Raw genomic sequence first — 14,059 nt, forward strand, 5'->3', positions numbered from 1 at the left:
GCTTTACCCCAACTACAGCTACTTCCCATAACTTAATAACATATTAAGAGAAATCCAGTAGAGGACCCATCAATAATATGCTTGCTAGCAAAATGGGACAAGTCTTGCCTCATCCAACACGGGAGGACACTCTCAAGACAACACCTTTGTAAAAATTGGCCCAAATGGACAGAATTCTGTAGCAGCCTAAACTGCCCCTGGACCACAGGGTCCATGGTCCAAGGCATATGGCAATAAACATATAAAAAATTAGGAAAGAAGGCCATTAAGATAAGCACAGCAATTGCAATAGCATGTAGCCTAAAAGACTCTCATAGACCGACTAGATGAGATTAGATTGCTGAGGGAGTGATTAAAAATCACTACTGATAAATTGGAAAAGTTAAAACTTGTCATTAAAGAGCAGGGCGCCAGAATACAGGAAAATCTGATGCATATGGGACAGTAGCAGTCACAAGTGGAAAGAGCCCATTCTAGTGAGAGGAGGGCCACTAAGGAGGTAGCCTCAGCATACATTGACAAGCTGGAAAAGCAGTGTAGGGACCTCTAAGTAGCTATACAGGTTGTCCAAGCCTGCAACACACAGCAATGCACATCAGGCCCTAGTTCGGATTATTCAAAGTGCCAGGAAAAAATACAGTCCCTAGAATGAGATAATGTGTGACTTTGGGGTCCTACCTCTCTAGGGAGATAACGAGAGGCTTCATACCAACACATCCACACCCAATCAACTTCTGCCCCAGAAATGGGGCCCCTGCCACCTTTCTCCCAGGTGACTGCACCTTCAACCCCCACCCCTGACCTACAGCCGAAACCAGAGCCCATGCACGTAAACATGGTTTGGTCTTCTTATAGCTCCCCTCCAACTTGGTGGAATGAAAGAAGGGACAGGAATACACAGTCCCAGACACACTCCAACTCCATACGAGATCCCTGCCACAGAAGAGGGGAACTCCCAAAATCATCCCCAAACCCAATCTGTACTATAACTGTGGCCGAACCAGCCATTTCATTTGCAACTGTTGGGCATGTAAAATTCCAACCTGGCATTGGGAAGTTTGGAGAAAGGAGCCAACGTCTAGGGTACCATCCTGGCAGCAACAGCTGGAACGAAAACTGGCTGTGGCTTATACAATGGATTGAGGACCAAGGCTACCCCTTAATGGAAATAGCTTAAAAGGTCCCCAGCCATGAGTCCACAAACTGCTATTCACATACGGGGCATATTTATTCTATCGCCCTTTCTGATTTTAGTTTGAAAAGGGGGTGGCCAGGAATGGGTGACAAATGGAAGGATTTGACAATTTTAAAATGTTAGGTAGAACACGGTGTCAGATATTAGACCAAGATATTTACAGAAATTACTCTTGCTTTTTTTCAGAAAGTGTACCAGAGCGGCTACTCCAAGACAAGTGTTTATATATACAGAGTGTTTATTCTGTATTATGTATTATTGAAATGACTGTATCCCAAAATATAGCATAGGCACAAGGGAAACAATGTATCCAGGATACATGTGGTATGACCCACCAGATGTCGCGGTATATGTAGATGGGACCCCCAGTTTTTAATAGATGAAAGAAAAGGGAATTCTTTAATGATTTAGCCACATCATACTGGGCAGGGGTGTCAATGGTCAATACTTTCGTTTTGTCTAATTTGGAAAATAAATTCAGGATCTTGACCCAACAAGTCAAACGAGCCCTAGAAGGACTGACTACAGACAATCAACAAGAGACCACAAGATAACTGTGGAGAATCAGGCTAGCCACCACCTAGTGACCATACTAGAAGGTCCTCCAAGGTGATTGACCAGATCATCCAGGGCAAAGTCAGGGATGATGATGAGCAGCAAAACCACACCCTGTGCAGCATCCATGGTAACTGGATGATTGAACAGCTGAGGGAAGACCTCAGGCAGGCTGGCCAAGGGAAAACCCCGTCCTGGATCAGAGATGCATGCAGCATGAGTCTATGAACAGTTTGAATGTTTGTTCCAGGAGAGAACCCACACCAACATCTCTAGTTGTCAGTTGCAGCAGCTCACCAAGGTATGGTATAATGACAGCTGCAAGGACAGTCTCGGTGAGGTGCTGGGCTTGGTGCTCGGGATTCTAATTATCCCGAGTGACAAAGTTGGATTAAGGACCTTTGAAGTCAAAAATATCCAAATTAAAGTGAAGGTATAAGGATGATTGAATGATTATTTTGAAGAAGCACAGATACAATAGGAATAATGACTTCCTTCTGTGTCCTAATAATCTATGATTCTCAAAGATGGCTTTGACTGTTAGTTTAGTGATTTCTGCCAGGTATTTATTCATTAGAGGAATTATTTTGCCTCAATACTTGTCACCATAATACATTGTGATAACGCTGAGTAAGTATAAATTTAAACCAGGATTGTTGCCATTGCAGAGATCTAGGAATGGAATGTTTCATTGTGATGTATCTTATTTATTTACAATTATAAGACAGTTACTTGACAACTTTATCATTTGGTGAAAAGTTTTCAGTGGCTCCACTAAACTCCAGTTGTCTCAAGTACTATTGCTTTTCAGTGATTTTTGTACTTTTGAAATGGATTGCATTTTGTTTAAAGAGTGTTTCTGTCTGTAGCCAAAAGTATTTTGACACAATTTCATACATTTTCACTCTGATTCTTTAATAATTTTCTTCTGTGGATGAATCTTTCAGGAAGAAGAAAGGGAAAGTACAATGCAGGTAACAAAATGAATTGAATTGACTGAAAATATGTCAAGTTCACTGGAATAGAGCACTATCCATTAATGCCTCAAGCCTTTAATAGGATGAAACAACTCCTTTCCTATGTGTATTCTAATTGAATTATGTTGTGTCATCCAAAATCTGATTGTAGCATTGGAATGGTTCTTAAATGAGAAATGCCAGCTGGATGGTATAGGTGACACAATTGTTTGTTATGGTTCAGCAGGATTGCAATTATCAAATGAAAGGGGTGATTTCAATCCTGCCTACCTGTCAAACCTGGGAATCAGGGCTGTTACACTTGCCTGTGGGACTTAACCATCCTACGATTTTCTTTCTGGCTTTCTGATTTTTAACCATGGAATTGGCACCCACTGGAAACCTGAGGGCTTCTTCTTTCAATATATAGATCAGCCGCCAATGATGTAATCAATGCCCAACTTCCTTTTCTATCCAAGTCCTGCATGTGGAAAGCTATTGCAGTTTCCCTTCCAGTTCCATCATGAGGGGCTATAGTCAGGAGAGGCTGTAAATGATAAGCACTTTTCCTTGCATTGACTCTCTTATGGTGCCAGGTGAAGCAGGGGTGGCCTGTAGTGGCCTCCTGCTGCCTAAGATTACTGGTTTGTCTACTATACATCTGCTCCTTCCTGGTCTTTGGATGGGACTTTGATGGAGTCTATGCTGAGGAATGTTGCAAGAGTCTCATTTTTAATATTAGCAGAAAACAGCAGTAATGGTGAGTTTGCAAGCATTTTTAAACAACTGATGGAGAAATCATGACAATAATGGTCTTCGCTATGTGGATTCCACAAAAATTGACAAAACTGTCCATGGATTTTACAGAATCAGATAACCAAGAGCCTTGATTTCGTTAAGATCCTGCGAAACAATCCTTTAATACCCTCACTGTAGTGCCACAACTTGTCACAAGTTTTGTCTTCCATCATTCTCTTTACAATACAAAGGCTACCCCAGGTATTGTTTTCAAACTCTAATGATGTGATATTTAGATTTAAGGCAATTTGTAAAAAGTTGAAAACGAATTGCATATTTTAAAAATGAACAATTGAATTGGACCTTATGAGAATTCTCTGATTCTATTACAGTCCTATAGTTCAATTTAAAGTATTATTTTCTTTGTTTATCATTTTCATTTTTTATGAAAACAATTGTTCTATCATGCATACACAAGAGATTATTGAAAATTTAACTGAGAAACAGTTTCTTGTGGCAGCACAGTGGTTCAGTGGTTAGCGTGCTGCCTCACAGAACCAGGGACCTGTGTTTGATTCTACTCCTGGGTGGCTGTCAATGTGGAGTTTGTACATTCTTCCTGTGTCTGCGTGGGTTTCCATCAGGTGCTCCGGTTTTCTCCCACAGCCCAAAGATGTGTAGGTTAGGTGGATTGGCCATGGGAAATGTGGGGTGAAGGGATAGGGTAGGCGGTGGATCTGGGTGGGATGCTCTTTGGAGAGTCAATGTAGACTTGATGGGCTGAATGGCCTTCTTTCACACTGCAGGGATTGTATGATTCTAATTATCCTGGTGTGCACCCTTCAGACACAGGAATAATCTGTTCCATAACTCAAAACAATAGGCAAAGGGATATTTGTCAAATAAGCTGTGAACGAATGAATTCCATTCCTATATCACTTCTCTTTGTATTCTGGATCAGTTTCTAAAAGTTGTTCAAATACAAAGTACTTAATCCTGGGTTGCAGCAGCATTCAGTCAATTTGTGATTCTGTGCAAAAACTGCTCAACTGTCATGGCATAGTTCTACAAGGTGATTCTGGAGCAGTGATCCTATTTTTGGATGAAAGAAACCTGAAAGTAGCATTACAATATTGTCATACAATAATAGATATTATGTTGTTTTCCATGTAGCTTTTGACTCTATGCCAGACCATAAAATGCTTCTCAGAAGAAAGGATGATGTGAGCTTGCTGTTTGCTCCAAAGGGCCTCCATGTTGGACACTGACACCAACATCTTAGGGATGTTGCATGGCCACCAGCCACATGCACCCCATATTCATGGACTGTGGCAACAGACTTATGCAAGTTTCTAAGAACCCTCCTCTCTGGTCCACTTACAAAATGCTCTTGTACTTCAATGCTACAACTTGGGTTGCTGTGGCAACTATCATTATAATGCTGCTGCAAGATCACTGTGCACACGGGGACATGGGCCCAGCTTGTGGACTGGAGCATGCCACATTTCCAGCCGCCCACTTGCTTTTATAGCACTCACTCACTCTGAGCCAATTTGGATGCTCACAGCATCCCAGTCTTGCATTGTCTAACCTTGCTGTAGATATGTTCTAATTAACCTATTCAGAGATGTTATTACAAAGTTCTAAAGCAGGTGGGTCTAAACCCAGACCTCCTGACTCAGAGGTAGGGACACTATATTGCAGTCCTCAGTCAAGCCCAGGGGCGTGACCTTCACTTAGGAGCTGGCACAGTACATCAAGGGCAGCCCCCAATACCAGTCACTTGTCAAAGTCAGTCAGCCGCTTGACAGACTGTGTGGGACAGACAAGGCAACGTGCTCTCCATGAAAGTGGTTAGGAACAAAACGTCAGACAGCTCACTACCCATCTTAACTCTTTCTGCCCTTTTGTGAGCTCTTTTCTTCTTGGAATGAGAGAGGGACGGGCATTAAAGGAGATGCAAGTGTATGGCATATGTTACTGTTGGCGCAGATGGGGTGAGGTGTCCCAAGTGAGTGAGTAGGTGGCATACAGCGCATGCAGGCTTAGTGGTGCCAGGGGTTAGGGTGGATAACAGGGAATGAGGAAATATGTTGCAGGCAATAGAGACAGTGGTAGAGCATGAGCCTTGGAGGAGGTGGGTGCAGTCGCAGAAACAGTATGAATATGACGTATTGAGAGATGAGCACTTAAGCTGGCAGAAAAATCATTGACCTTCTTCCTACGATGCTGGGTATTCCTCCTGATATCTGAGACTGCACTAATCTGGATGGCAACTTCAGACGAGGCTGGCATTGTCTGGTTGGTCCTAGTAGAAGAGGATTTCTGCCTGTGTCCCACAACATTCAGCAGGGCCTCCAGGTTTCTGCCCACAAAGCAGGATGCCAAGTCTCCCTTCTTCTATCTCCAGGGCAAATGTTGAGAACTGTTCAGGGTAGTTCCGGCCTAACAGTGCTTTACGGACTTCACGTTGGCCTTTTAAAGATGACGAATGTGAGGGATGGTATTTAAATTGTCATATTTAGTAATTATGCAATGCATTAGGTGATGTTGGACTTTGTTACTTATAAGGGATCGTTTAGTGTCCACGTTATAGAGAAATGTAAACTTGGTCTGACAAATTTTATATTATCAATTTGAAAACAAAAAGAGTGAAGCCTGTAATTCAGTTTTATTTTTACTCTAGGATCCCAATGAAGATACAGAGTGGAATGATGCCTTACGAAGTTTTGGCATTATTCCTCCAAAAGAAAAACCAAGGGATGAGGTTGAAGAAATGGTCTTGCGTTTAAAGGAAGAAGCTAAAGGTAAAAGTTTAATTTTGTCTAAATGTGCATGTGAAAACAATATGTTTTAATAATTGAGATGAGAGTAAAACTTAAAGTTTGTATTTCGCCTGAAATCCCTGAAGTTATGATCTCAGCTGATGTCACCACTAAACAACAAATCCCAGAATGAAATCTGGCTTGATTGATCATATTTTGTTTTTATGAATTTAACATGGCAGAATTTCACTTAAGCATAACACGCCAAGCTGCAGATTTGGTTTTAACAATAATAAAGAATTTTATTATGCAAAAGAAATAAAAGTAAACTAAAACAAAATAATCTATCCACAGTTAAAAATATTTTCAAAAATCTGGCAAAGAAAATTCTATCTATTCCCCAGTGCTATCTCTTTTAGAGTTAATCAAAAATCTAGGTAACTCTCCCTTTCATATTTAAATCTGTAGGTTTGACTTAACTACTTCTTCCCTCACTTCATTTCCTGTGAGCTGTGAAATCTTTTATTTGAATCCTCATTTCAATGAGATCTTAGCCTCTCTCAGCTTTGAGTAACCAATGCAGATTTCTAACCAAACCCGTCCAGTCTCGACATTTTCATAAACTGAAACACTTACACTAAGGACTCTTATTCCCTGAAGTGCTCTGGATGAACTCCTTTCTCTAGGCGAAACTATTCTTACGCCTGATTTCAGTCAGGTCTTCTAAGATATCTAAGCTAACTGCTCCTCTATTGGATAAATACACCATGAGTGTTCCACAGAACTAAACAATTCAGTTTCAAACTCGACCAGGGCAGTACTCAGAATTGTCAAATTTGGTGTTCGTATAAATGTGTTAGAGAAGGGAAAGATTCCACTCCTCCTAATTGCAGTTTCAGGGCTCTGCTGAGCAACAGGGAACAGAGATTGGCAGTGATGTCTATCACGATTGTGTAAGCTGCTGACACCTGCTGCCTATTTATTATCTACTGCGGTCCTACTGTATTTTGATACCTTCTTGAGTTCAGTGTCGTCAACTGTTCCCAAAAGCAATCTGAACATCTTACGTTCGTGGGAATTGGCTCAGCTAGCCCCTTATCTATTCGCTCAGTGCTACACCCTAGGAGTGCAAAGAAAGAAGTGCTTTGTTATCTGAACCAGATTTATATGTCTTTGAGGTTCACGATTTGTATTTCTCTAATGTGAGAATTATTTCATATTGTTGTGAATATACAAAACAAAATATAAAATAGGATCACTGGTTCCAACCACAAACTGTCTTTGTGTCTTATAAGCCTGCAAGGCTTCCGCAAATTCATGGGGCTTTTTTGTTATCGTCATAGAATCCCTACAGTGTGGGAGCAGGACACTTGGCCCATCAAGTCCACACTGACCCTCCGAAGACCATCCCACCCAGACCCAGCCCCTATGCTATGCCCCTATTTCCCATCCTAGACTCTATGGGCAATTTAGCATAGCCAATCCATTTAACCTGCACATCTTTAGACTGTGGGAGGGAACCAGAGCACCCAGAGGAAACCCATGCAAACATGGGGAGAGTGAACAAGCTCCACACAGACAGCCACCCAAGGCTGGAATCGAACTCAGGTGCCTGGCACTGCGAGGTAGCAGTGCTAGCCACTGAGTCACCGTGCTACCTGCATTCTCTTCTGTATTCCATCCTTCAGGATGCTTTTCTATGCCTGGCGTACTCCTGCATCTCTGTGTGCCTTATCTCCTGCTGTTGTTCACTACCAGAAAGGAATCAAAAACTTTATGGCACTTTTGCTGGCAAATGACCAATTGTTAATTGTAACCAGCTCAGTCGCATCTTCACTATCCATAATGCCAGAGTTGTTTAAAACTTACATGATGTACTCTGTAAGCAGAATTATTTTGCAACCAGAGCAATTGACAGAAGGAGATGGGTAGCCTGGCAAAATGGCAAGAGAGCACTTTGGGCAAAAAGCCTTATAAGTTCTGGCCATTGTTGGAAGCTCACTAGAGCTATCTTGATTGCCGGGTGTAGACCGTAATTATCAGCTGCAGGTAGGCAATTGATCCTCCTTGGGATCTAAGTCATAGATACTTTCCAGACGTTATCAGAATTTTCTATGGGCACATTAAAGAATGGAGCTCTGGAGCCTTGCCAGGGATAAAGAGATGATAGCTCAGCAACAAGCCAGCATTGCTACAGATGGCAACCATTGCAAACAACAGCATTGAATTAGCTGCAGGATGAGAGTGAATGAAGTGCCTGTGTGAAAAGCTGTAGGCTGCAGTAACTCGGTGCATATATCAGAGGTATGGAGACTGATGAACCTATCTAAGATGGATCTCATCTAAGCAGAATAAGGGAATTGTGAATCCTTAACAGGTGAAGTCTGCAAGTAACATTGGATTTCATCTCCTCCAGCACTGTGTGGCTTCCCTTTCAGTTTCTTTAACTTGCACTGCCAAACTGCAGTAAGCTGCCTCCCCTTCAATTACAGCATCTGCTTCTCAAATGTCAAGACCTGCTCACACTGCTGTGTTGGCTCCCATGCCTGCCAGCCATTAATTGGATGGTCCTTATAAGGTTAAGAAGCAAAAGTGGCAGAGTTGGTAATGTCACTGGGGCTATTGATCCAGGGGCCCAAGCCCTGGCAGGACATGGGTTCAAAACACACCACTTACTCAATTTAATTTACAGAAGTAAGAGATCTGGAATTGAAAGCTAGTCACAGTAACAGTGACCATGAAACGATCACTGATTGTTGTAAGATGTCATCCTGTTCACTATTGCACATTAGAAAAATCAATCTGCAGTCCTTATCTAGTCTGGCTTATTGATTCCAGACCCATAACAATGTGAGTCACATTTGACTGTGCTCTGAAAAGCTGAGCAAGACACTACACTATATAAAATGGCTAGTGAAAAGTCACTTCCTGAGGGACTGCAGTGGTTCAAGAAGACCACTTTGTCAACAGTAATTAGGGATTAGGCAAGAAATACAAATTTTGTCAGCGATATTTGTGTCCCATGATTAAATAAAAAAATGCATTTCCTCTTCCAGTGCCCACCCATGTGAATGTTCCACCTCACATCGGGCCTCCTTCTGTACCTTTTGTTTCAAATCATTATGTTTCAAAATATATTTCTTGTTCCAAAATCTAATTGTCAGGAAAATTGTTCACAAGACCAAAACTATGCGTCAGACTTCCCAAAGTTTTGTCAAAGAGGTTAATGGAGGGTTTCTCTCCATGAGCTCAAACGAATATTCTCGCAGTCTTACAATGCCGAGCTCATAAAGCGAGCACCACATCTCCATGGCACCACTCTCGCACAATCATGCACTTTCCAGTATCAGAATTTCTCACTGTTGCTGGGGCCTTCTGAGTTCTCCGATGCTAGAGCCATCTTTACAGCCCAGCTGTGCACCAGGTCAAACCCTGCCAGCCAGGAATTGGACTTTACAGTTTCATCGTGTGAAAAATTGCACCAGAAACAGCCAATAAGTGTAAATTGGCATCCTGCTTTCCTGATGAGAACTTGGAGGTCCTGGTAGGAGGGGTGGTGATCTGGAAGGCTGTCCCCTTCCCTCAGGACCACCGGTAAAGAACATGGTACCAGACCTAGCAACATGGTCCGAAGTTCTGATGGAACGCCCAACAATATGGAAAGAAGATGAATGACTTTCTGTCCTCCACAAGAGTAAGTGCACTATTTTTGCTACACTGCCTTAGATTCACTAACTCTGCCATTGCACATATCTCCCACCAAGGCTCTTTGTATCCCATTCCACTATTGGATGCAACAACTTCCCTCTATCACTGTCATCCACCCCAGCCCCAAGCTACTCACCCTCCCTGGCCTCTATACATCCTATTCGCTCACTTGGGACGGCTTTCACCAACTGCACCAACACTAACAAGTGCACCAGACACTCACTCAATCCCTGCCCTTGTCTCATTCCAGGATTAGAAGACCCACAATATGACAGAAATGACCAAGACAGGTGATGGGGCACTCGATATTCATCTGCTCACTGCCTATGTAAACAGAATACTTGCCTTTCTGGGAGACGATCATGACCGCTCATGTTTTGATGCTGAGACCTCAATGTCTTTGCAAACAACTGTTGTCAAGTACTGCTCTTTCATTTTCACTACTTTTAAACAGATTCTTAACCTGCCCAAGCATTCTACCCCCATTTTGCAAATTATTTCCTCACTTATCTTCTGCAGGTACGAGTGTCATGCATGCAGCTTCTGTCATGAAGAGACCACCATTCCCTCCAGCTAACATCTCCTCCTCCAACTCTGAGGAAAAATACATAAATCCATCGGAGGAAGCACCACCAAGGCTTTCTTCTGCACCCTCCACCAGCTGACATACTGATTCCTTTGTGGGTACTTCAGACAGATTAAAGTTGAGAATGCATTCTGATAAACACATTGATGGCACATCGCCGTAGCTTGCAGAGGAAGAAATGCCCCAGGCTGCTGGCACTGGTTGGGTTGCCAAATACCAAGCAACCACTCAGTCTGAGGCAGAAGAAGACACTGTGGTACTGGCCATTAATTACTTCCTTAAAATGTTGATTTTCCTTTTGAATTGGTGTTCTTGTGAAGTGCCCGATTGAGTGCAAGATGAAAAACTTTGACAAAGTGCTTTTTTTTCACCAACACTCACATTCTGTGTTACCAAATGACTTTTTGAAAATCTTAACAATGCAGTTAGAAAATCATAACATGATCAGATTTACAAAAAGGAAATCACCATTTGACAGATTAATTAGATTTTCTTGAGGATGTGAATAATGGTGTGCATAAAGGGGCACTAGTAGATGTAATACATTTAGATTTCCAAAAGACATTCAATAAGGTGCCACACAAAAAGGTTATTTGTTGAGCTAAATGCTCATGGAGTTGGGATAACAGATTAACATGGATAGTAAGGTTAGATAAAGGTTAGAAAATAGGTATAAATAGGGTAATTTCAAATTGGTAGATTATAACTGGGAAGTGCTGCAAGGAACAGTGCAGATCAGTGCTTAGCAATTTACAATCATTATTCCTGGCTCTGATGGATGAGACTGAGAGTAATGTATTGATTTTGCTGTTGGTACAAAGCTAAGGGAGAACGTAAGCTTGTGTGAGAATGACCCAAAAAGGCTACAAAGCGCTATAGATGGTTAACTTAATAGACTACAAGGAGGCAGATAGAGCATAATGTGGGGAAATGTGAGGTTGTTCGCTGTTGTAGTAACATTGAAAAGGAGAATATCTTGTAAAGGGTGTCAAACTTCATGATGTTGATGTTTAGAGAGACTTGGGTCTATTTGTGCTTTAGACGTAGGAAGTCAGCATGTAATTAAGAAAGAAAATAGCATGTGGACCTTTATAGCCAGGATATATAGTATAAAAATAAAACAGTCTCACAACAATTTTATGCTTCATTGGGGTCACACCTGGACTACTGTGCACAATTTTAGTTTCATATAGAACTGAGGTGTACACTTTCATTGGGAGCGGCACAGCAAAGGTTCACTAAATTGGTTCATGGGATGACAGGACTATCCAGTGGTGACAGGCTGAGTAAATGTAGTTTATATTCTCTGCAGTTCAAAGGAGTTGCTAAGATGCTTTGTTTCTCCCAAATATGGTATCTGGAACATTGATCCACAGACATAGGATTGAAATGAGAAGAAACCCCTCACTTAAAGGGTAATAATCTTTGGAGTTCTCTACCACAGGGTTGTAGATGCTCCATTATTTATAATATTTAAGGTTGAGATGGTCAAATCTTTGGTTTCTTAGGGTATCAAAGGACATTTAGAATGAAAAGGGGACACTTGGAGATGAGGTTGCTGATCAACCATAATTGAATGGGGAACAGGCTTGAGTGGCCATATAGTGCACTCCAGTTCTTATTTCTCATGATCTTATATTCTTTTGTCACATGTTTACGTACATAGATTTTTCTAATGCTTCTGACAAAGTTGCAGGGATGCTGAGCAAAGTTCCAATATGGACTCAAAATGACTAATCTATTGATGATACACAAAGTCAAAAAACTTCATATAAACTTTTCTTTTCACAGTTAAACCCTATGAAAGGATGAACCTTGCAGAGTTAAAGGAAGCAGAGGATGAGTTTGATGAGGAGGATGAACGTGCTATTGAAATGTACAGGTTAGTGCGAATAACTACTGAAGGGCTACATTTCTTTTTTTCATTCAGAGGGTCAGAGAGCAAATTTTGAAACAATGAAAGATTAGACATATATTCCACTTTTGATAAGAACAACCAAAAAATGTTTTCCAACAAAAATGTTCCCTCCACCTCTTCTCACTTCCCTTTCACAATACCGATAGGGTTGCCCGGTCCTCACTTACCATTCCACTAGCATCCACCTTCAAAGGATCATAAACTGCCATTTCTGCCATCTCCAGTAGGATGTCACTACCAGACACATATTCCGCTCCCCTCTCTCGTCAGCCTTCTGCAGGGACCATTCCCTCAGCCTGGTCCATCCTGGTCCACTCCTCCTCCACTCCCAACACTGCTCCACACCTCCATGGCACCTTCCCCTGCAATTGCAGGTGCAGCACCTGCCTATTTATTTCCTCCCTCCTCACCATCCAAGGCTCCAGCCACACCTTCCAGGTGAAGTAGCGATTTCCTTGCACTTCACTCAATCTAGTCTACTCTATTCACTGCTCACAATGTGGTCTCTTCTGCACTGGTAAGATGAAATGCAGACTGGGCGACCCTTTGCAGAACACTTATGTTGGTTCTGCAAAAATGATTCTGAGCTTACAGTTGCCTTTGGCTTGAAGCCAGGGTGCTCCTGACCATGGATGAACCCACCTCCCACATGACCCCCGTTCCCATCCATGATACACCATTTCCTTCAACACAGATCCAGGTGCATCCCTCCATGATGCTCAGCACTAAATAGTACCTCAGAAGATGGTCCACCATCACAAGCAGCATACATCCCTCACCCAAGGATATTGATATCTGACGTTTACAAACTCCTCATGGCTATCATGGCACCTCTCTGATCCAATTGCAGGATGCTCAGGGAGTTCAGATCTGCATTTTAGGGCACACAGCAACTGGCATCAAAAGGCAGCTGCAAGGACACTTTGCACCCATGTGTTGCCATGCCTATTTGTGCATTCATAAAACAAGGAGCCTGCTTTGCTGGTCAGCAGTGCTCAGTCAAGGGCGTGGACTTCTCACTGTATGGCAGTGTTGCTATGTCAGTCTTGCTTGCAGCCCTTTCGCGCCACCAGCAAAGAAAGTCAGACAGACACTTCCTTGTAGCTTCTTCCACACAGGAGTCTTTTCCCACTCCGTCCAAACTCACTATCACAGTCACTTCTAACATCAAGCTTAAGGCTGGCTGCAGCCGGTCATGTCATCACAGCTCACTGCTCCTCCAATCACAGGGTGTTTCTCTCTCTCAGCAGCAAAGCACAGGAGAGAAAAAGGCCTGTGATTAGAGAAGCAGCTACTAACAGACCCTGTCACTTCCATTTGTATGTATTTTGGAAATTGGCGGTGGGCCAGATGGAAGTGCAGGGTGGGCTAGATTCCAGACTGCATATTGGACAAATCAGGTAAATTGAGGTGAATTTCTCTGCTACTCGAATTCTGCGCCACAGACCCTTAACAGAAACCTATGGAACTGGACTTAATCTACATAGGAGGGGTTTGATTAAGTGTATTGGGCTGAAAATGGCTACCTTTCAGATCCAAAAAAAGTGTGAACATTTTCTCTGGCTCAAAATAGATCTCAGTTGTATCTATGATAGTAGGAACTGCAGATGCTGGAGAATCTGAGATAACAAGGTGTAG

At 42.3% G+C, this 14,059-nt stretch overlaps 1 protein-coding gene across 1 annotated transcript in view; it reads left to right on the top strand.

Annotated features, from left to right (window-relative positions):
* Positions 1 to 745: 745 nt before the first annotated feature.
* LOC109933627 (phosducin-like 3) overlaps positions 746 to 14,059 on the top strand; it is a 25,412-nt gene continuing 12,098 nt past the window's right edge. Inside the window, exons 1-4 of the mRNA XM_020532642.2 lie at positions 746 to 829; positions 2,001 to 2,183; positions 6,131 to 6,251; positions 12,295 to 12,385. Of these exons, the coding sequence (XP_020388231.2) occupies positions 746 to 829; positions 2,001 to 2,183; positions 6,131 to 6,251; positions 12,295 to 12,385 (479 nt within the window). The remainder of the gene's footprint in view (positions 830 to 2,000; positions 2,184 to 6,130; positions 6,252 to 12,294; positions 12,386 to 14,059) is intronic.

The sequence above is a fragment of the Rhincodon typus genome, chromosome 1 (genome assembly GCF_021869965.1).
Source record: "Rhincodon typus isolate 14 chromosome 1, sRhiTyp1.1, whole genome shotgun sequence".
In the NCBI taxonomy this organism is placed as follows: domain Eukaryota; kingdom Metazoa; phylum Chordata; class Chondrichthyes; order Orectolobiformes; family Rhincodontidae; genus Rhincodon; species Rhincodon typus.